At 53.1% G+C, this 21,850-nt stretch overlaps 9 protein-coding genes across 9 annotated transcripts; 6 read left to right on the forward strand and 3 right to left on the reverse strand.

Moving 5' to 3' along the window:
• Positions 1-259: 259 nt before the first annotated feature.
• On the reverse strand, positions 260-1,229 carry J4E78_000605 (uncharacterized protein; the record flags this gene model as incomplete). The annotated part of the gene is made up of 3 exons (XM_049361267.1): positions 260-803; positions 852-1,109; positions 1,162-1,229. 3 exons carry the CDS (start codon positions 1,227-1,229, stop codon positions 260-262), a joined length of 870 nt encoding a protein of 289 aa, XP_049226550.1.
• A 272-nt stretch (positions 1,230-1,501) lies between these two features.
• J4E78_000606 (uncharacterized protein) lies at positions 1,502-2,899 on the forward strand (the record flags this gene model as incomplete). The annotated part of the gene is made up of 1 exon (XM_049361268.1): positions 1,502-2,899. One exon carries the CDS (start codon positions 1,502-1,504, stop codon positions 2,897-2,899), a length of 1,398 nt encoding a protein of 465 aa, XP_049226551.1.
• A 560-nt stretch (positions 2,900-3,459) lies between these two features.
• J4E78_000607 (uncharacterized protein) lies at positions 3,460-5,539 on the forward strand (the record flags this gene model as incomplete). Its single annotated transcript, XM_049361269.1, has 3 exons — positions 3,460-3,463; positions 3,509-5,379; positions 5,429-5,539. The coding sequence occupies 3 exons, from the start codon at positions 3,460-3,462 to the stop codon at positions 5,537-5,539; spliced, it is 1,986 nt and encodes a 661-aa protein (XP_049226552.1).
• A 306-nt stretch (positions 5,540-5,845) lies between these two features.
• Positions 5,846-7,560, reverse strand: J4E78_000608 (uncharacterized protein; the record flags this gene model as incomplete). Its single annotated transcript, XM_049361270.1, has 4 exons — positions 5,846-6,830; positions 6,889-7,269; positions 7,325-7,499; positions 7,557-7,560. 4 exons carry the CDS (start codon positions 7,558-7,560, stop codon positions 5,846-5,848), a joined length of 1,545 nt encoding a protein of 514 aa, XP_049226553.1.
• Positions 7,561-8,507: 947 nt separating this feature from the next.
• J4E78_000609 (uncharacterized protein) lies at positions 8,508-9,590 on the forward strand (the record flags this gene model as incomplete). Its single annotated transcript, XM_049361271.1, has 1 exon — positions 8,508-9,590. The coding sequence occupies one exon, from the start codon at positions 8,508-8,510 to the stop codon at positions 9,588-9,590; it is 1,083 nt and encodes a 360-aa protein (XP_049226554.1).
• Positions 9,591-9,743: 153 nt separating this feature from the next.
• On the reverse strand, positions 9,744-12,158 carry J4E78_000610 (uncharacterized protein; the record flags this gene model as incomplete). The annotated part of the gene is made up of 1 exon (XM_049361272.1): positions 9,744-12,158. The coding sequence occupies one exon, from the start codon at positions 12,156-12,158 to the stop codon at positions 9,744-9,746; it is 2,415 nt and encodes an 804-aa protein (XP_049226555.1).
• A 473-nt stretch (positions 12,159-12,631) lies between these two features.
• J4E78_000611 (uncharacterized protein) lies at positions 12,632-15,572 on the forward strand (the record flags this gene model as incomplete). The annotated part of the gene is made up of 7 exons (XM_049361273.1): positions 12,632-12,727; positions 12,786-13,499; positions 13,545-13,787; positions 13,836-14,189; positions 14,234-14,477; positions 14,527-14,970; positions 15,196-15,572. 7 exons carry the CDS (start codon positions 12,632-12,634, stop codon positions 15,570-15,572), a joined length of 2,472 nt encoding a protein of 823 aa, XP_049226556.1.
• A 673-nt stretch (positions 15,573-16,245) lies between these two features.
• Positions 16,246-16,931, forward strand: J4E78_000612 (uncharacterized protein; the record flags this gene model as incomplete). The annotated part of the gene is made up of 3 exons (XM_049361274.1): positions 16,246-16,251; positions 16,310-16,446; positions 16,502-16,931. 3 exons carry the CDS (start codon positions 16,246-16,248, stop codon positions 16,929-16,931), a joined length of 573 nt encoding a protein of 190 aa, XP_049226557.1.
• Positions 16,932-19,634: 2,703 nt separating this feature from the next.
• J4E78_000613 (uncharacterized protein) lies at positions 19,635-21,233 on the forward strand (the record flags this gene model as incomplete). Its single annotated transcript, XM_049361275.1, has 1 exon — positions 19,635-21,233. One exon carries the CDS (start codon positions 19,635-19,637, stop codon positions 21,231-21,233), a length of 1,599 nt encoding a protein of 532 aa, XP_049226558.1.
• Between the last annotated feature and the right edge of the window lie 617 nt (positions 21,234-21,850).

Genomic DNA, 21,850 nt, shown 5'->3' on the forward strand with positions numbered 1-21,850 from the left:
CATGCGGCTGAGTTGGATCCCAAGGTTGCGAAGAATGTGATGTGTCTTATCTTGACTTGAGTGAGGCGACGCCAGCATATATAGCTCGCGAAGGGCGCGAGTACCTCGATGTCAAGGTCCGTCTCTGGGCGCTTCCAAGCCCATGAACAGAGTAAACGTAAGGAAGCGTACTCGGTAAGAAGTCTGTATCGAAGAGAAATGTGAAAGTGTTAGAATTATTAGGCGAGATTGAATATCAGTGGTATCAAGGATCAGGATATCATCTTTCACCATGCAGCAATGGCGCTCGCTCGCTGTCACCAGCAACGCCGCTCCCATCGGCATCAGCAAGCTGCTGGTCTCTCTGCTTCTTTCTATCTCTCAGAACGAAAGACAAACCCATAGCGAGTAGGAAACCCTGGAGGATGCCCGTAAAGATGAACAAGCCCCAAGCACTCCAGCCTCCAGGTCCTAGCCTCGCATATAGACTTGCGGCAAAGACGAAGCTCCCCGGTGTCTGAATGCACATCATAGGGATGGATAGACTTCCGGTTTCCTGTAGTCTCCAAGTCATGAGGATCTGTGGTATGTATTGTATAGCGGCAAGGACGGTAGCAAGCAAGCCGAGGAAGTTTGCCCATCCGCGAACGTGTGAAGGGAGCGCGTATACGAAAACGACGGAGCCGATGAATGCGACGACGAAGAAGGCGAGCGAAACACCTAGGACGAGGACGGCCTCTTTCCATGTGGGCATGTCGGTATCTTGTTCTTCTTCTATAGCTGGTGAACTGCCTCGGGGGAAGAAGATGAGGAAGAGTAGCATGCTGTCAGTTGTTAGTGTCTAGTATGCTGAACGGTTGAGAGTGCCGTACATGAAGAAGAAACAACTCCACTGCACCCCGATCTGTACTATCCCGAGCATAGCTGCTGCGCATGGAAAGCTTCCAATCTCCTTACAGCATCCCATGTCCCTCGTGCTTTCCGGCAGGGTCAAGATATTCGCGATGCTAGCGGTTCCCGACACAGTCCCTAAAAGGACGAACATGGGGCTCAGACCACGCGATGATCGACGCGATATGATCTTGTAGTGCTGTGGAAGGTAGGATACGAGTATTCCGAGGACTATGAAGCTACGCGACGGTGATTAGCTGTGTTGACATGCGACGAACAGGGCAGGCTTACACGGAGACGCCAAAGTTGACCAGGTCGGGATACGCGAGTTCGGTACATCTTGGGTCGTCTGAATACATCGTGGCGGAGTAGATTTTTGTATACGAGAGCGTCTTGCTGCTAGATTTGCTGTGACTGAATCGCAGCGGTGTCAGTTGCCGCCTGGGGGAGCATGTGACGTAGGAAGGAGTGCACGCGTCGAGCGGACGCGGAGGCGACGGCTAGCCCCGAGCGCTCCTGCCTCGGCTGCGCGTACCTGCCGCATCAACTATCGCGAAGCCGACGATGCCACAACACTCATCAACCCCAACCCCATGATCATCCGATCTCCCAGTCCCTCTCACAGGCCGACATGGAGTTCCTCCCCGCCCTCCAGCATGGCATAGACGACCTCAAACCCTCGCTCTTCGAACTCCTGTCCGAGCAACAGCTCGCATCGCTCCTGCCCCCGTCGCTGCGCTACCTCCTCGCCATCACAACACCCCGATATCCACGCTACCTGCTCCCCATACTCAATTCCTTCGATGAAGTCTACGCGCTGCTTATGCTGCTCGTGGAGCGCCACTTCCTTCGCACATACGGCGGATCATTCACCGAGAACTTCTACGGGCTGAAGCGCGCCCGGGTGTTGAAAGTGCGAGGAGGTGAGATACCGCGCGCACAATTGGGCGCATCGGACAGCGTACGAGAGGCTGTAAAGCTGGGCAGTGGCGATATATGGAAGAATCTCGCCGTCCTGGTCGGCCTCCCATGGCTGAAGAGGAAGTTCGACGAGGGCTACGATGTCCACGCTGCGCATGCCAACCTTTTGGGACCCGGGTACAACCGTGACAGAGAAGGATTAAGAGCAGGGGCCAGCGTGAAGGAGAGGCTGATGCATTACTACAAGTGGTTTCTACGCAACATATACCCGAGTGTCAATGCCGCCTACTACTTCTCCTTGCTGGCCTTCAACATGGCCTACCTCTTTGATGGGACCAAGTATCATTCGCCATTCATGTGGGTCATCGGCTCGCGTATACGAAGACTGGGAGAGGCGGATCACAGGGCGATTGAAATTGCGACGGCGCCGAGGAAGGTTGGCCCGGCGCGGCCTGGAGAAGGCGGATCCATCTTCTCGCCAAGGAACATTGCGAGGAGCATAGAGCCGCGCTTGTTGAGTTCGCTGAAGATTCTTCTTCCAACCAGTATCTTCGCGCTCAAGTTCCTAGAATGGTGGCATGCTTCAGACTTCGCCCGACAGCTATCGAGGAAAGCCGCTGAAAACATCGACCTACCACCGCCAATATTACCTTCGTTACCGCCATCCGCGAAGCAACCTTCGAAACAGGGAGAGTCTTCCGAGAAGGCACGTCCGACATCGTCTTTGTCGGACCAACCACAACGCATCGACCCTCCGATATCCTCAACCACTCTCCTCCCAATCCTCACTGTACCCTTACCACCATCATCAACGTTATGTCCCATCTGCGTAACACCCATCGTAACACCCACAGCCTCGCCTACGGGATATGTCTATTGCTATACTTGCATACACAGGTGGGTTGGGGGTGATCACGACCGCCAGGTCGCCTTCATGGAGGGTGCTGCAGGATTTCGAACGGGTGATGATGGAGAAGCAGAAGATGAGGGCTGGGGTAGGGAAGAGGGAAGCAGAGAGGGAAGATGGGAGAGCGGTAAAGGAAGAGATGCTATTACTGGAAGGAGGATACTTGGTGGCACTGAAGGTTTGCGAAGAGTCGTTGTTTAGAGTTATTTTCGTGGCACGTCATACCCCTTAGCAATCATTCCACAAGACTAGTAAGGACTTGTGACTACTTCTAATTTACTCCGGACCTTTGTTGTCGTCGTGTTCGAAAAAAAAGCCTCTTTACATATCGTGCCTTTCGTTTGACGCTGAATCATTAAGAAGATTCGGTGACGTGATCGGGGTCCGGCGTAGTACGAGCCGATGAGGCATTCCACCTTTGGTTGACTGTGCGCACGCGCGCTAGGTCACGAAAATCAGCCTCAGCCGACGATATCCTGCAAAGATCAGCCGGCCTTCAACCTGCCGCAACCGCCGAATAGTCATAATCGTGCAGGTTAGAGTCACGACGTGCGCCCTTTACTGCCGCTTGTCATGTATCTAAGCCAGGGCGGAAGCCAACACTATTTTCGCTTGCAGCTGCCGCATTAGACCATGCATACGAATTCTGTCAGCCAATGCAAAAGTCATATGCGAGGGCCCATATCAGTCAGTCCCCACTCTTTGACTTTCTGGTAGTCCTGCCCTCTATATCTCTGCATTCCTCTTTCACCAACATATTTATGAGTGGGTGGCGCATCTGATCTTGGATTCGCGCTTCAAACCCATCAGCAATGGCCCCGCCAACGATACCAGCAGAACATTCTGTCAATGATTTCGCAAACGATGTCGCGTCTCAAATGGAGGGTTTCACTCAGTCACAGGGTATAGCAGAAGAGGCTATTGCACGAGATCGCGAGGAAGACGAGTCTGCATCAGAGGATGACGATGAGTCTTCCTCGGGTTCGGATACAATCCGGCAGCAATATTCCATGATAAATTCTTATCGCCGGCCTTCCTGGGTCAACCCAGGATCACGATCCACCGCCATAATATCGTCCAGCGTACCCGAAAGGAGTCATCTACCAACGTCATGGAAGAAACACAGTCATCTGTCGAAGAAAGAGAGGGAGAACGCGCGAGACGAAGAGCGGAGTCTGCTCCGCGACAACCATCTGATCCCGCCCAAGCACCCAAGAGCTGGAAGCGAGGGACCCTTTGATCGAGTGCGATCTAGAATGTCAATTTCAGGACTGCGAAAAGTCAAGAGCACGCCAGACGAGGAAAGCGCAGTCGAATCACCCTCCGAGCGAACAGCGCTATTGGGAGCATCTGAAGGTGATCCAGGCCAACCATACGGGGGGTTGGACTCACCCAAGACAATCAACAAGAAATGGAACGAGGCGGTTGCAGCAGGGAAGATCAACACGAGCTGGCAGCGAGAAGCTAAAGTCTTAACCAAGAGTTCCGCACCGCTTATCTTGACATTCCTACTACAGTATAGCTTGCCGGTAGCGAGTATCTTCACCGTCGGACACATTGGCAAAACCGAACTAGGAGCTGTGAGTCTGGCGAGTATGACGGCGTCGATAACGGGCTATGCAGTATACCAGGGTCTAGCAACCTCGCTCGATACCTTATGTGCACAAGCATACGGCTCGGGACGTCCCCATCTCGTTGGTTTACAACTGCAACGCATGTTGTACTTTCTCCTCTTGATCACCATTCCGATATCGCTCATATGGGCCTTTGGCACACAGATCCTCTCGCTCATTGTTCCAGAGAAGGAAACGGCACGCTTAGCCGGACTGTACTTGAAGGTTCTTATCTTTGGAGCGCCCGGCTATGCGGCTTTCGAAAGCGGAAAACGTTATGTACAGGCGCAAGGTATCTTCAGCGCGACTATGTACATTCTCCTCATTTGCGCACCACTAAACGCTTTCCTCAACTGGTTCATGGTGTGGCATCTCGGCTGGGGATTCATTGGCGCACCCATTGCTGTTTCCATAACAGAGAACATCCTTCCTCTGCTATTGTTTCTCTACGTCAGGTTCATCGACGGATACCAATGCTGGGGTGGTTTCGATCGACGAGCGCTCAGGAACTGGATGCCGATGGTGAAGCTTGCGCTTCCCGGCTTGATCATGGTGCTTGCCGAGTTCCTAGCTTTCGAGATCTTGACGTTGAGCTCATCGTGGCTTGGCCCGACTGAACTTGCGGCGCAGTCTGTGTTGGGCTCGATTACCGGTATCACCTTCCAGATACCGTTTCCCATGAGCGTGGCAGCATCCACGCGTATCGCTAATCTCATCGGCGCTACTCTGGCAGTTCCAGCGAAGACAGCAGCCAAGGTCGCCGTCTTTGCCTCGGTCCTTGTCGGCATCTTCAATTTACTACTCCTTTCGCTTCTTCGTGAGGCCATTCCCCGTCTCTTTACACCTGACGAAGAAGTCATAGACATGGTCGCAAAGCTCCTACCGCTATGCGCGACTTTCCAGGTCTTTGATGCGTTAGCCGCCAACTGTAACGGTATCTTGCGTGGCTTGGGCAGACAGGAGATCGGTGGCTATGTTGGATTGTTCGCCTACTATATCGTTGGTATCCCGATCAGCTTCGGCACCGGGTTTGGATCCCCACATTGGGGTCTGTATGGGCTTTGGAGTGTAAGTCTCGCTGCTGACACCCAATCTAACATCTGTTAACATGTCACAGGGACCTGCGATTGCTCTTGGCATAGTCGCTGCCATCGAAGGTGTATTCATATGGCGAACAAGCTGGGATAAAGCAGTTGAAGATGCAAAGGTGCGAAATGCTGCAAATTAGGAATGGCTATATGCGATGAAAAAATGTATCACTGCATTACCCTAGTGTTCAATGATGAACGAAAACGAGAAATTGCATTGATGTCATGTGTCTTCATGGCGTGTCTAGTGCTGAGTTACAGGCTTCTAAGTAATACATTGGGTGAAATGAATGATGGTATGCTTGGAGATTTCTATTGCCGAATACGAGTGAGTGACTGGATTGTGTCTCCTTGCAATAGTGTTGTAAACTTCGGTAATGACTGCTGTCTACCTTCCGCCTCCTACGGTATGCCTGAAATGTCCCATTTCTTTATTGGCTCCGCGCTCAGTCGAGAAGCTTCTGGGCCCACGGTGCACTCTCATACCAAGCGCGAATCTTCTTGCCGAACACATAGAGTGGAAGTGCAGCTCCCGTAACAATAGCAGCGGCCGATGCTAGAGTTCCGAAGACTGCCATAGGTCCAGCAGAATCAAGCCAGCCAATCATCGGAGTGATACCAACAGTGACAGCACCAGCCGAGATCATGTTGATTGAGGAGAAAGCTTGAGCAGAATGCTCGGGGTGACAGTCGATGACGTAGGCGATGGCAATTTGCACACCAGCGACACTACCCACGTTGGTGACTGTCATCCAGACGAGAATCCAGACTAGGGGTAGGCTGTTCTGGAAAGAAGCGCCCAGACCAATCAAGCCGACCATGGTGATTGGGGTCGAAAGCAAAAGGAGAACGAGGCGGAATTCGGGCTCGACCATGCCTTTAGTGGTACCGTTGTGGCGCGCCATCAGGCCGACCGAGGCGTCAGACATCCAGCCGAAGAACGGTCCAGACAGTAGACCGACCACAAATAGAGGCAGGTTGCTCAGACCGATCTGACTAGGTGTCAAATCATATGGAGGAGATGACAACAGAATCGACATGAAGGTGGACATGCCAGCCAGGAACAGGAATACTGTGGTGTTGAGAAAACAGCTGTAGAAGACGATGGGTGAGCTGATGAGGCCAAGGGGCTTGATAATGCCTTTGAAGAACGACTTATCCGAGAGTCGGCCGCGAGACAGAGCTAGCTTTTCGTTGTATGTCTGCCTTGCAGGTCGAATGGAGGCCTTTAGATCTTCCTCGTCCCATTCTGCGCTTAGCTTATCGGCGGGCACGTGGATTGTTGTGACATCGTCCGTCTTACGGTTGAAGTAGGCTGACTCGAAGATGGTAAGGTAGAAGACAGGGATCAGAGCTGAGTAGATGAGGGCGGTGATGAGGAAGTTGGCGGAAACGCCGAACTGATCGGTGACAAAACCGGCGATGATTTGACTAAAAGGGGCCTTTGTTAGCAGCTAGAGAGGTGACGGATTACTGTTATATAACTCACCCAACTTGAGCTCCAGAGTTCAGCATCAGATTCCACACCGCGATAGATCGACCTCGTTGGTGAACGAAGAAAATGTCGCTGATCGTTGCGGTAAGGAGGGTGAACAAAGGTGCAGAGAAGAGACCACCAGCTGTTCGAGCGACGGCTAGCATGGGGAATGTTGAAGAAAGGTAAGCCGCGAAGTTGGCTAGAGCAAGCAGTACAACGCTCCAGATGTAGAACGGTCTTCGCCCCCAAACATCCGTTCCCGCAACCGCGACGAAAGCTGCGGCTGAAGTCCAGAATGTTGGTGCTGTAAGCAGCCATGTCGACACATCGCCCTCATTGCTCTGGATCTTTTCGGTGAGCGGCTCCAAGCCTGGGGTAAGCATAGTTGTGGTTCTATGATAGATGAGCGTAAGGATTTGCCAGTCCAATCCGTATGAGAGAGACTTACGCGTTCGTGACTGCAGATCCAAAAGCGAGAATGAGCAGATGAATGCATTTCCACTTCAAACTCCAGTTCAGAGGGTCGTTTGGGTCGTCGGACGGTTGAGGGGAGAGTACAATGCCTCCATTCCTTTTGGAGGTATCAAGTTCGGGTACCTTGTCGTCGCTCGTATCCTTGACCCCTAATCTAGAGGTACCCCGAGGAAATGCTGACCGCTTGCTTTCCAATACACCCCAACCCATGATGACCGGCTTTGATGTTCAAATGGAGTTAATGCGGAAGGGACGGCCCGCGTCTCTTGAAGATCGAATGCGAAAGGTAGCAAAAAGAAGAGAAAATGCCGTCCAGCGGTTTGCCAATACCAGCAGGCGACGAAGCGAAAAAAAGTGCAAGTAGAGAGAGGTGAAGGAGAAGTCGAGAACCAGTCTACAGAACAAAATACAAATCGCTAACCACCATGATATATATCCATCACCATATCGTAAACTGCCCAGCCGGACGTTTTTCACGATCAGCAAACACGTTACGCATCCGACAGGTCGGGTTAGGCATAACTCGGCCGTTCGTGACGCTGCGACATGTCGCAGAGGAGTCTCACAAACATTTGGAGAACAACACGCGTGAGCCCTACTTAAGTCGTCCCCAAACCGGCATTGATCTGGGTCTTTGAACGTGCGCCTGGCGTGGTGCCTGACGCGTTATGGGGTTTAAGGCGTTTCGAGTCGCTGGGGAAGATCGCGAAAGAACGTTGGGATTGAGAAGTCCGAATGTCCGTAAGTGCCAAGCGCTGAAAGTCCGAAAGTGCGGGGAGACGCGCCGCCACATCGACGCCACGATTCGCTCAACGCTCAAGCTTGGCTGTCTCGTTCTATCATGCTAACTGCTGAGCATTACAAAGCGCAACAGTCTTCGTCCCCTGTGCAGAGGTCTGATACTACATGTAGATGCTGCAGGCGGCTGCTGTCTGGAGGACGCTGCCATCAGGTATCCGCGTCGCCGGAGGAAGGTGGACTTTGGGACGTTGACAACACGGACTAGAGTACGTAAAGACTACCTCTTGAAAGCTAATGCCGAGATGAGGCTGAGGATGCGGGGTCTCGCCACAATTCATCTTTAGAACAGAAGACACCAGCCCCGGCTCCTTCAAGATACCTTGTATCATATCAGTCGGCATTTTGAAACAGGCCAAATGTCTTGCCCCGCTCGCCTGTATCCCTTGCGCAAACCTCGAAATCATCGCGTTCCCATCCCTCGATGGAAACTCAGCCTGCCCACCAATGTCGAACAAGTGCTTACATCTTACGTTGGTATCGAGCAGCATGAGGACAGCGCTGTAGCTGCTCAGGCAAAAGAAGAAGGCGTCTGTGCTATCCAGCAATGGCTCGGACAAAACGATGCGCCAGAAGCAGTAGAAGCATTCACCATGCTAGACAATTACAGTCGCATCGAAGGGACCGTGTGGGTTTGCTATTGGAGCGATGAAGAAAGACGCAACAGTGCCATTGAATCATTAAACCTCAAAAACATACATCAGAATATATCCACCGCTGGTCAGCCTCTGATCGGGCTATGGCACGAAGGCTTCAAGGCATCCGTATCCCGCCTAGAAACCAACTACTCCGGCCTTGACTACCTCCCCGGACTAGCGAGATTACCTGGTGCCAGTACCGAAGAACACAATCTAAGCACGTACTGGGGAGCAGCTCGCGATCGCATTCCAGATTCCGCCCACGATCTTTTCCCTCGAGCGGCTGATATGCCGCGTCCAAATCCAGTGCCAACTGGCATAGGCCAACACCTGACAGGCACGAATCACGAGAACATGGTCCACATTCGCTCTGGACAGTATTGGGAGAACTGCGGCAAGGAAGAAGCAGATTCGTATGAGCAGAAACTCGAGCCGACCTTGCAGCAAGGCCTCAAATATCTACATGAGAATTCAACGGAGACTGGAGCACTTAGTATCCAATATCTTCGTAATGAGGATGTACAATCCCCTTGTGGTAGTAAGGAAGAGCGAAAGGAATCGTGTGGCGCGGGCTTCTTCGCCAACCTCGAAGACCTAGAGCATTGGGCCAAAAGCCACGCGTCGCATCTGAAGATCTATGGTGGTGCACTTGCACATTACAAAGCGTTTGGAGATGAGAGGAGATTCCGGACATGGCACGAGGTATGTGTCATCAACAAGGGCGACGCTATGTTTGAGTATGTGAATTGCTCGCCTGAGACGGGTGTTATTTCAACCCTGCCCCTCCAAAGCGGGACGATGTAAAGCTCAATATATATTTTGAATGGATAGTACTCCGACAGGTCGCTTTTCCAACCACAAAAACCACCCGGTTGGAAACTCCGAAAAGAGTATGCCATAATGACAACGCCATAGCAATGCAAAATGCGACATACACGCACCATGGTATCGTACACATCATTTCTTGGGTCCAGATCTAGCCAGCTTCCGCATAAACGCATTCTGGACACCCTTGGTACCCTTGAGCTCCTTATTTCTGCTCTTGTTGACCTCCATGTAGGCCATGGTTTGGCCACCGGACAACTCGGATAGCGTACCTGCTGCTCGCCTCACACCGTTCTTCTTCCTATTACCCTTATTTGAGGCGTACTTAGTGCCGAAAGCATCACCCTCAATCCTCTCTTCTTTTGCGTCTTCTTCGCGGGCAAGAAGGACATCCATCAGTAGCTCTCGGCGCTCTTGCGGTGTCGCAAACGCCAATTGTGAGAAGTTCTCCAGTCCTTCGAGACGCGTGATGACCTTGAAGGCATATCCTTGATCAACAAGGAAGGCTTGTCGCTTCGACGAATAGTACATCTCGTCGGTGTCTTTGGAGACGAGGGAATAGAAGAAGGCGTTGAAGCCTTCATCGTTCCTGCGCTTCGCCCTCAAAATTCTGCCCAAGCGCTGTGCTTCTTGACGACGGGAACCGTAGTGGGAAGAGATTTGAATGAGACACGTTGCCTCGGGTAGATCGAGACTGGTGTCACCAATCTTGGACAGGAAAATAGTGTTGACAAGCTCGTTGTGTTGAAAGTTCTCCAAAATACGGAGACGTTCTTGTTGAGGTGTCGCGCCGTAGATGTAAGCCTTGCCCAGTTTTCGTGAGTATTTCTCTAGTGCATAAACATTATCAGAGAAAACAATGATCTTGTCGCCTCGTGACTCATGGTAATTGATCAAGAACTGGCAGGCTTGGAACTTCTTGGGGTTCATGATGGAAAGCAGTGCACGTTTTTGCAGGGACGATGGTTTGAGCCACTCGGTGTAGAACTCGGGTGTCATCTGGCACCAGACTTCAGCGCACTGGACTTTGGCGATGTGACCTTGCTCCGATAGCTCTTGCCAGTTAGCTTCGTACAATTTGGGTCCAATCAAAAAGTTGAGGTCATCGATCTTGTCATCTTCTCGCAGCAGTGTAGCAGTAAGACCGAGTTTCGCGTGTGATGCGATCTCATAGGTGACCTTCTTGAAGATGTTGGCGGGTACAACGTGCACCTCGTCGGCAATCAGCAGACCCCATTCTCTCTCACGGATGAACTGCATGACCTTTTCGGCATCATGCGAACGCTTCCTAGCGTTACTGATCATAGAATAGGTGCTGATAATGATACCGGCCTGGCGGGGGAACCTGGTCTTGTTATCGGCAGTGAAGACAGCAACGTCCTCTGGGTTGATGTTGGACCATTTGATGAATTCGGCTCGCCATTGCACAACAGACATGGCGCTCGTGCACAGGACGATGACGGATTTCTTGACACCACAGGCAGCCGTGATGCCAACCAAAGTCTTACCTGCGCCACAAGGCAACACGATGATGCCGGAGCGCGCTCGAGAGTTGGAGAACATCTTACTCAGAGCCTTTTCCTGGTAGTATCTGATTTGCGCGTGGGGTTTGAGATCGATTTCGAGGTTCGGGTTGGTATCGTCGTTGTTGAAGTCGTATTCCTCCGTGAGCGGCAGACCGATGCTCCGACAGCGCTTGACGACCTTTTCGCGCTCTTCGCTTCTGATTTGAAACGAGTGGACTTGGGCCACTTCGTCATCGTCGTCGTCTTCTCGAAGCGTGGCGATCATGTCGCTTGGCGGCGGCTGCTGTACAGCTTCTGGCTGTTGCTGCTGTGCCATGTTGTTCGCACCAGCAGCGAGCTTGGTACCCGGAATAGCCATCTGACCAATCTTGGGGGCGGCCTCCTTGATGAGACCGTCTGTTGAATCTGCCCGACACTCGGCGACCACAGGATCGCGTAGAAGCTTCTGTAGTATGGTAGGGTCCTCGCTCTCAATGTACGACAATGTCTTCTTGAGCACGATCTTGGCCTTGCCGAAGGCGGAGGTGGACTTTTCGACGAATTGCATGATGGCGGCGGATAGAGCTGTCTTGGAGTAGCGGTCGAGTTTGTCTATGATCTCCTGCTTGGAATGCCCAACACTGACGGCGGCGAAGAGGCTGTGGGTGGTAAGCTGGTACTCATGCATCTTGGAGACACGCGACTGCGGCTCGGCGATGTTGATCAAAAAGTCCTGGGCCTCATCGAAGAGAAGATGGAAGGACTCGAGGATGATTCCACCCGCGTCGTTGACCCAGAGCGGGCGATTGTGATGGTCAGGCTTCAGCTCCGCACTCCACTGGTCTGACTTCCTGAAGAGATCGGCCGCTGCGTCTCTGACCCTACCAGCGCGCGCTCGCTTTGTCATGGCCTTGACGTCGAACTCCTCTTTGAGCTGGTCGAACGTCTCCTGATCACTCATGGGGCCCTCATCGTTGTCGTCCCAGCCATCCTCGGCCTCTGCGTCTGCTGCCGTCTGCGCGAGCTTGCGCTTGGGTGGCATCGTGGCGGCCGCCTGCTGCTGAAATACGGAGCCCCCTTATGTATCGTTGTAGTATACGGTTTCGAGAATAGGCGAGCGGTGGGAGCGACAAGACAGACGGGTGGTATGGATGTGGAGCGGTCGCGGTGAAGTGTCGGTGGCGGAGGCAGCAGGCACAGGTGAAAGAAGGCGCCGCGGTGATTATGTAATGACGTATGGCACCTGCATTCGCGTCTGGACCCAAATGCACCCTCTGAACAATCTCTGGGCGTGGAGCAGACGATGACTGTGCTGGTTTGAGCAGACGACGACGATGTACTCGACTGGGTGGTGAGTCTGAACTGGCAACGCGCCCAGACGCGAAAGCATGTGAATAGCCGGCGTTTGTTCGGGGGCGCTGCCGACGTCACTCTCGGCGAGGCTGCTCTCACCACATCTACTGTGTCAATCTACCGCACCTAGAATGCGCACATGACGCCGTGACATGCTTGCCAATGGGTGCATCCGACTCAAAACTGTCCTTCAAGCAGGGCGTCTTCCGCCTGTCTGAGCCCAAGCAGATCCCCGCCGACGACGCTTACTGGACTGGCGTATGCTCTGCCCTGCCCTCTGCCCTCTGTGCTGTTGCTGTACTGACGACGGCGCCAGTTCTGGGAGCTGCCCGAGTCGACGGAAGATGTCTTCTCGCTCTTCTCACCCGCAGACATTCGCCGCACCCGCGACAACAACCTCGCCAATCTCGAGACGCTCATCCTCGCCGTCACCTCGCGCCTCATAGTCCTGCGCAATCACCCCTCCTTCCCCGACCCCGAGCTGGCCCCGGAGCGCGACGCCCTCAACTGCATACGGGTCCTCACGCGACTGCTGCCCTTCTTGTATGAAGCCGACCACCTCGAGACCTGGGAGGACCAATTCTTTTGGGCCGCGCGGCGGAAGCGCAGTCGGCGGGGCCAGCTGGTGCGAAGCGAGATCATCTTCGACGAGGCCGACCCTGAGCAGACGCCCACTGAGAAGGAGCCTGAGTTCGAGAAAGCCAAGCCGCTGGCCGAGGAGATCATCGACACGCTGATTGACCTGCTCTTCTTCTCCGACTTCACCCTTCCCAAAGTCGCGGCTGGCAAGAACAAGGTCTCGTATGCGATATGGCAGAGCGGCGTTGGCTGCAACACGCCCGTCGCCTCGACCAAGGAATTTGAGAGCAACAGGACCGAGATCCTGCGCTTGCTGCTTACTTTAGCCAGCAAGTCCATGTACATGTCCGCGGGCGTGCTGCCAGTCAAGGGCGTTAAGGCTATCACCTACATTGCGACCTGTCCCGACAAGCAGGTCGTTCTGTCCGTCCTCTGCTCGCTGCTCAATACCGTGAGTGCCTCGATATTCTCTGTTATGCACTACTGAATCTCGCAGACCCTCAAATACAACCCCGCAACATGGCGCGTGCCATACGACCACGTCGTCTTTAAGGACCAGCGACAGGTCCTGGTTACCTACTGCTTGCAGTTGCTCCTCGTCCTCGTCCTGTACCCCATACCCGAGTCTGGAAACGGCCCAGCGCCTAAGAACTTCTTCCGTCATTTTCTCGGCCGTCTACACCGTCCCCAAGACTTCCAGTTCCTGGTTGATGGTATGACGAGAATACTCAATCAGCCGGTATGCAACACATCCAATGCGCTGTTTTCTCTCGCTGATACAGAATAGCTTCAAGCCAACACCTCCTATCTTCCTGGTAGCCACAAGTCACTGACCTGGGCACCCGAAATGATCATGCTGTTTTGGGAGGCACTGCAGTGCAATAAGCGCTTCCGCTCCTTCATCATTGACACCGATAGGGCCCACGATTTCGTCGTCTTGGTGCTCTACTATGCCATCGACCAGCGGAATGATCTGTCAAAGCAGGGTCTTGTGCGCATGTGCATCTTCGTGCTTCAGACGTTGAGTGTCGAACCACAATTTGGCAAGAGCCTCAACAAGACATTTGAAGGGCAAGAGTCGCTTCCAGCTAGCATACGCATACCCAACTTCCACGGTACATACGCCGACTACGTCATCACGGTATGTATCACCATTAAAATCAATACCTGTGCTAATTATGCTAGTCTATATATACCCTACTCACCACTGGTAAAGGCAGGCTAGACGCCATCTACCCTGCTTTACTCGCAATCCTCAACAACATCGCGGCTTACGTTCAGAACATAGGACGCGCCTCGAGCTCTAAATTGCTCCAACTCTTTGCGTCCATGTCATCTCCTAGCTTCCTATTCGCCAACGAAAACAACCACACTCTTCTGCAATCATTGTTAGAAGTTCTCAATGCTATGATTGAGCATCAATACTCACGTAAGATCAGCAACCTTGGCCCTCTTTTACTTGTTCTAACTATCTTTAGACAACCCAAACCTGGTGTACGCTATCGTGAGATCGCGGAAAACGTTCCAGGCACTGCGAGACTTCACGTTGGAGAGCGGCCAAGAAGAAATCGAGCGTCAGAACCAGCAACGCAAAGAAGGCGGCGAAGACCTTACACGAACTAGTTCCATTGACAGTCTTAGAAGTCCTACGGTAGCTCGCACACCTACTCTGGGCAATGTACCGGAAGAGGACAGTGCTTTCGCTATTGGCGACGACGATGATTCAGACGCAGAAGATGCACGCCCATCAGAGCCATCAAGATCCCCCGTCCCATCACAGTCAGGAGCTTCGAGAAGCGCGTCAAGAAGCGCATCCATAGCCTCATCTATAGACGACTCTGTGCCGCTTCAAGTAAGGGGCATGTCGGAGAAGGCAAGGGGCAAGATGCCAGTTGGCCAACCTGCCTTCTCTCGGCAGAACAGTATGACCAGTCTCCATAGTCTGGCGGGCCCAGCCTTAGCCACTAATGAGTTCTTTACTCCCTCCGTCCCATGGGTAAGTTTGCACTGTACAGACCACAAGCTTTACTGACCTCTGTAGTTGGAAGGATGGCTTTCAGAACTACCGATGCATACTATTTTAATGCTGATATCGGAACTCGGTCCCAAGATGCCCAGCTCAGGCAGCGCCAATGACACAGCCGCAGCGTTGAAAACTATACGCGAGACCGAGGTGCGTGGAATTGAGCCTTCGCCCATCAGAGTGCACCTCTTCGAGTGGTCGGCCTTATCTCTGGGTTGGTATGAGTCGCTACTCTGGGGATTTGTCTTCGCAGCCGAGATGGTTGTAGCCAAGGGTACTGCCGGGGTATGGAACAACACTAGCATAAGGTTGTTCAAGGTTCAAGAAGCTGCGGCCACAGCGCCTTCACTTCTGCAGCCAAGAGGGGCTGTAGATGCAGTCGGGACGAATCTCGTGCAGCGAATTGGCTCCCTCAATCTACGCGGAGTTGCAACCCAAGGCGCGCAACGCTCCCCAACGAGCAGCGGCAATGCCGGCGCCAACACAGTTAGAGACGTGTAACAAATGTCACGGAAATGTTATTTCAGCCACATGGCAAATATTGGCCACAACTTCCATCGTATTCAAGAAGGTTTATAGTATCGCGAATGCTCATTGGTGTGCCTGGCATGCGGGTTAGGCCTTTTATCCTAATCAGACCCTGACGTTTGCCGATCATTTAGGCTCGACTGCACAGCCACAACACTCGCCACATCTTGGTGCGCTAGAGATAGACAGCCAACAACAGTGTAAGGACGTCTACATGCGACCCTAGATTCGTTTCATGGCTCTACAATGAAGCAAAACGCGCAAGCTCCAGGCTGTTCTGACGTGCCTCAGGACGATCTTATCTTGTTATGCGTTCGCGACGGACGAAAGTGTTCGAAGGTCAAGTGGAGGTACCCCATGATTATGTAGTGCTCCCGCAACCCAATAGTGTACATTGTACTTTTTTGCATTAATCTTCGCGTCTTGATCCTTTGGTAGCGAAGTCTTCGTGAATATCTTACGGCTGCTGTGTACAGATGCGACATTTGGACAGAGATAGAATATACATGACAGGTATTTACAGTTGCGCCCCCGGCCCTGCGACTGGCACTAAAGAACAGAACAGACTCACTTCAATATCCAATCTACCTCTGCAACCATGAATACATCCGCACCTCACGACGATGAAGCCATCACCACGTACAGCATGCACGTGCGTATCTCCTCACTGTCCACCCATCACCAGGCCGAAAAGTCTAACCGCAAAACAGGTCTCCGCCAAATACCTTGAGCTCACCAAGAAGAAGTTGGAGTTGACACGCCTACCGCGTGAACTAGAATTGCCAGATGAGAGGATATGGGAGCAAGGTACACCGAAGAGTGTACTTGAGCCGCTCTTGGACTTTTGGTACGTTTCCTCTTTCTTCTACACCCGACCTTCACAAAAACTGACATTCAAACAGGCTCGAAGGTTACGACTGGCGGGCCGCCGAATCGCGCTTCAACTCGACTCTCCCTCAATACCGCACCACCATCACCATACCCTCCGCCGTCACCTCCACTGATTCCACACAATCGCTACGCATACATTTCGTACACAAGCGATCTAAACACCCCAACGCCATCCCATTGCTTCTTTGTCACACATGGCCGTCGTCGTTCATCGAGGTCCAACGCGTCATCGATGGGCTGACGGATCCACACTCTCTGGCTGGTCATGCGAACAGTGCACAACAGGCTTTTCATGTTGTGGCGCCGAGTATACCTGGTTTTGGGTTTAGTGATGCAAGTATGGAAGAAGGGTTTGGTCTGCATGGGACAGCGGATGTGTTCCAGAGGTTGATGGGGAGGTTAGGATACACACAATTCGTCGCTCATGGAACGGGATGGTAAGTCATATACTTTTGTGATCTCGACTTTGGCCACGTGGTCGCTGACGAGTCTTACAGGGGATTTGGTATATGTCGCGCGTTGGCATTAAGACATCCAGAGAGTTGTCGGGCAGTGCATACTACGAATCCATCGTTTGACAAGCCGAACTTGAAGAGCGGGCCGATGCGTTATCTCAAGTACCGGGTTACGAAGCTGACACGGGCAAAGGTGCCGTTGTTGAGTTTTGGATATATGCCGAATGAAGTGCAGACACCTCCGAAAGGCCTGCATGGGAAAGACCCGGCAACGTTGGATGCTGTGTATGGCGGTGAGCCGCTAGGACCCACGCTACATCGTCTCTACTCTCTTCGGCCGCAGACATTGGCCTTCTCTTTATGCGACTCACCTGTGGGATTGCTTGCCGCCTTGCTCGATGTTATACTACATACGAGAGATGTACCACCCCGTCCGCTCTCGTCGCGGCCAAGGAGTCCCTTTCTTTCACCGGTTGAACTGGAGATGCAGCGAGGCGAGGAAGAGCAAGAGGAAGAGGAGGATGTGCCTTCGACATCTATGGCACAACCTGGAGGTGCGACGAGCCCAGATAGAGTGGACGGCGATGGGAAAAGTTACACATGGAGTCCTACGGAGGTGTTGAACTTTACAATGTTGCAATGGTTACCAGGGCCTGAAGCGGTACGTTACCTTTTTCATATATTTGACGCGCTTGTCATGAGGAGGTTGGGAGGTACTCGCCGCTGTTCGTGACGTACTCTTTGCCACTTGAAGATCTGCTGAGGCCTATCTTGGTCTACCCTTGAAGTCTTCGTCTGAAGTTCCTCACCGCTGACGTCTGACGACGGATAGGCCCTCCGCTGGCTCCGCCGCGCACACATCGACATGCAATCCCCCTCTTACCAACCCTTCACATCCACTCCCCTTGGCATCTCCACGTTCCTTCATCCTAACAGCAGCACCGCAACACCGCTAATGTGGGGTGCACGTTCCTGGGACATATCCTGGGTGAAGCGCCATGCTGGCCGCCCCGCAATGTTGCCAGGCTTCGAGGCACCAGATGCGCTAGTATTGGATCTGAGAGAATGTTTCGAGATGATGATCAATAGAGGGAAGCTGAAGTTGAAGATGCCTGAAAGGGAAGGTTAGGTGGTAATAAGTGTTGATTTAGGATATAGATATATCAGGTTTGTTGTATGCGATTAAGCTGGAACAAAGACGGACGGGTGCGCCTGGTGTTTCGGCCCGTAGTAACGAGTACTGGGAGTATGCTTGCTTGTTGCAGGGTCTGTGCTGGCGCCACAGGGCCTGGTGTCCTTATGGGGAGGTGTTATACATGTATACGCAGTTTGTGCGATTATTATTCCGGGCAACAGAGTCAACTTCGCTATATTGGATGATGTGAGTTTTTCGCCCTGCTGTAAGAGGTGGTCGTGCGCAGTGATGTAGAGCAGTTACATTAGAATTGGGATACTTGGACGACGGAGATTGCGAAGGAGCGTAGACTAACATGCCCATCGGGTTCTGACTGATGGCGTAAGGCTGTGCTGGTGAGATCAGGTACCATTGGCACGTACGTGTAAAGCCGTGATCATGTGCTGCTAACCCCAGCTGGGCGTAGTGTGGAATGGCAGAGGCAGCATGTTCCCTGATGTACATAGCAGCAGCCGATCATGGCAGCAGTGGCAGTCGGACCTATTCGCGTCTTGTGTCAGGCACATGGCGGGTGGCCGAGTCGGGTGAAATGGCAGACGGCGGGGCGCTCCAGCCAACTGGGACGGGCGGTGACGTCCTGATGCGAAAACACCGCACTCGTGAAAAATCGCTGTCGCGTGAAGGCCCGAAGCTTCCACGACGTCGCCCCAGCACCACACACGTCAAATTCCCCTAGTGAAGTTTGCATCCACTGCGCACAGTACGTCGCTCTCCTGACACTCTGCACACGCCCATCTCTCTCGTGCCTGCCGTGTGGGAATATAACCTCGTCACGTCCGCCCGCTCATTCACGCAGATTCTATCAGCGCCCAACGCCATTGCATTGACTCTCTGCTCAACGCTGCCCACCAAACCTACATCGTCACGCTGGCAGACCTACTCTCCTCCCTCACCACCACTGCCTAGGCTTCAGTAGCCCGCAGACCGTCTATCGCCGCCCACCTCGGCTCTTCTATGCGTCGCGAGGACCTGGTACGCTTTCTGTCCAAGCCTGCGAAGTGAGTCGTTGTCTCCGCGAGAAGCAGCGTGCAAGACATCCCAAGGGCCAGTGCTGACTATTCACAGGCCTCGATAACACCCGCCACGCCCCGTCCTTCACCACCCACCATCGTACCCATTTAAAGCAGATCTCCTCGTCTGCTGGACCCGATACTTCCCCAGGGTATCGGAATCTGGTATCGCGAGGACCCCAACCGCTGCCACCATTTCCCGGCGCAAGGCCTCGTTTATTCCCCTCAACGCCCGACCTCCCTAACATCGACTACGGTCGGTTACCCTCTCCTCCATAAACTGCTGCTGGCACACGCCAGCCTCGCCTACTCTTTGCGACCCGTGGGCCAATTCTTCTCAGGCGAGCACCGCATTGCTTGTCTGAGCGAGGTTGTGCTGCACATAGCTTCTTAGCTAGCCACCTCTCCAAGCTTCCGTACAGCCACGGCCACCAACCACACCTATCATATCTGTTCGTGCGCGCGACAGCCACACAGTCAAGAGATGGTCGCTACTGAGATTCCTCAGCACTACACTGCCTCGCCTTCGTCGCACATTGGCACCCCTCATTTGACCATCAACAAGGAGGCTACCATCGATCTCGACTCTACCAACTCGTTTGAGGGTCCTGAGAAGCTCTTGGAAGTATGGTTTAGCGCTTCTGCTACCGAACTGCCTGGACAGGCCGGCCCAACTGGACTGAAGACGGTGTCGGCCGATGTCTGGAAGGACATGCTCGATCTTGTCAACTGCAAGGTTCTTTCTGTCATCGAGTCTGAACATGTCGACGCTTACCTCTTGTCCGAGTCGAGCATGTTCGTCTTTCCTCACAAGGTCGTGCTCAAGACCTGCGGAACCACAACTCTACTATGGGGTCTCACCCGTATGCTGGAGATTGCTGCAGGCGTCGGCTTCCCCTTCGTTGCACCCAAGGCATCAGGCGTCGCGCCAGCCGCCACACCATACCGCGTGTTTTACAGCAGGAAGAACTATCTCTACCCCGATCAGCAGCGTGGACCCCACCGCAGCTGGCGTGATGAGGTTCGCTACCTTGACGACCGCTTCCAGGGTGGCAGTGCCTATATGATTGGCAAGATGAACGGCGAACATTGGTACCTCTACATCACCGGTCCAGACACTAGCCTCACTCCACCTCCCAGTCCTGGTGAGGAGAAGCTTGCGCCTGATACCGAGACCAAGTTCGTGAGCCACCCCCAACGCATGTTGCGTGAGCAGGCCACCGACGAAGAAGAGGACGAGACTCTGGAGATCCTGATGACCGACCTCGATGAGAAGAACGCCCGTCAGTTCTATCTAGAGGACGCAAGTGCGGTTGCGGAAGGTCGCTACATCCAGAGGGCCCGTGAGGCTCGCAAGAACGCCATCCAGTCCCTAGGTACCATTGCCGAAGAGAATGGCCACAGCGAGAGCCTCGGCGGCTCCACTGTCCTCAATTCCGCTGCTAACACCCATACCTCTGACGACAGCTTCGACGTGTTTGAGCAGACTTCTTCCGACCACTCTGGTTTCAACTCTGACGAGGAGCTTACTTTCCCTGAAGAGTTGACCACTGAGGGCCACACGCTCGGCACGGTCGTTTCTGAGCACTGTGGTCTGGCAGATGTTTACCCTACCTCCAAGTACCCCGACGCCCGCATCGATGCCTACCTGTTCACGCCCTGCGGCTTCTCTGCCAACGGTGTCATTCCCGCTCCAGGTGGTGCTCCCAACGGCTCCAAGAAGGGTTCTGATGCCACGCACTACTTCACCGTGCACGTCACGCCTGAGCCCCAGTGCTCCTACGCCTCGTTCGAGACCAATGTACCTGCCCGCCAGACTGGTAGAGAGACGGCTGACGTCGTCGAGCATGTCGTCGGCATCTTCAAGCCTGGCAGGTTCAGCGTCACTCTTTTCGAGGCTAAGCCTACTGCTGACGAAATGCCTGCCAAGAACATTGAGAAGGCGAAGAGGATGGAGACAATTGCGGGATACCGTCGGGTCGACCGCATTGTACATGACTTGGATGGCTACGATCTTGTCTTCCGATACTACGAGCGCAATGATTGGAAGGGTGGAAAGCCTCGACTTGGCGAGATCTTCTGAATGGGTCTGCGATGGAGTGGCCGTACACAGTGGCATACTGTTTTGATGTTTTGCGAGTATACTCATTTGGTATTTTGTACAGCGTTGCTGCACAGTCACTACAATGTCTAGCTAGCGCTTCGGTTTGTTAGGTGTTTATTCAGGTCATAATCAAAGTTAAACTTCAAATTATATACTTCATGTCCAACACTCTTATTATGCGTGTAACTTTGGGTGCTTTTCTTATTGTTCAAACTAGGTGACTAAATTGCGTCTGAGCCTGCCCATCATCCACTTCCACTCAACGGCAGTCCTTTTCCCACCGTCACTACCGCATCGGCGTCTGTGTTTGCTTGCCTGTTCATTTCCGCCCGTTGCAAACGCTGCTCTCCCACAGCGAGAGCCACTCGCTGTCTATCCCTCAGACACCGCCAGCTAGCTCTTGTTACTCACAACATACCGCCCTTTGCCTTCACCTATAGCTTCTCATCTCTTTTTTGTAAAGGCGGGGTAGGCAACGCACCTACCACATCTAGAGTGAGAGACAGATGCCTAATTGTTTGACCGCTAGTAGAGATGGGACTAGGTACTACATAGGGTGTCTCTTCTGTGATTCAAGGTTTAACTTCTTACACTAC

This window comes from Alternaria triticimaculans, assembly GCF_023758025.1.
Source record: "Alternaria triticimaculans strain BMP 0046 chromosome Unknown scaffold_1, whole genome shotgun sequence".
In the NCBI taxonomy this organism is placed as follows: Eukaryota; Fungi; Ascomycota; class Dothideomycetes; order Pleosporales; family Pleosporaceae; genus Alternaria; species Alternaria triticimaculans.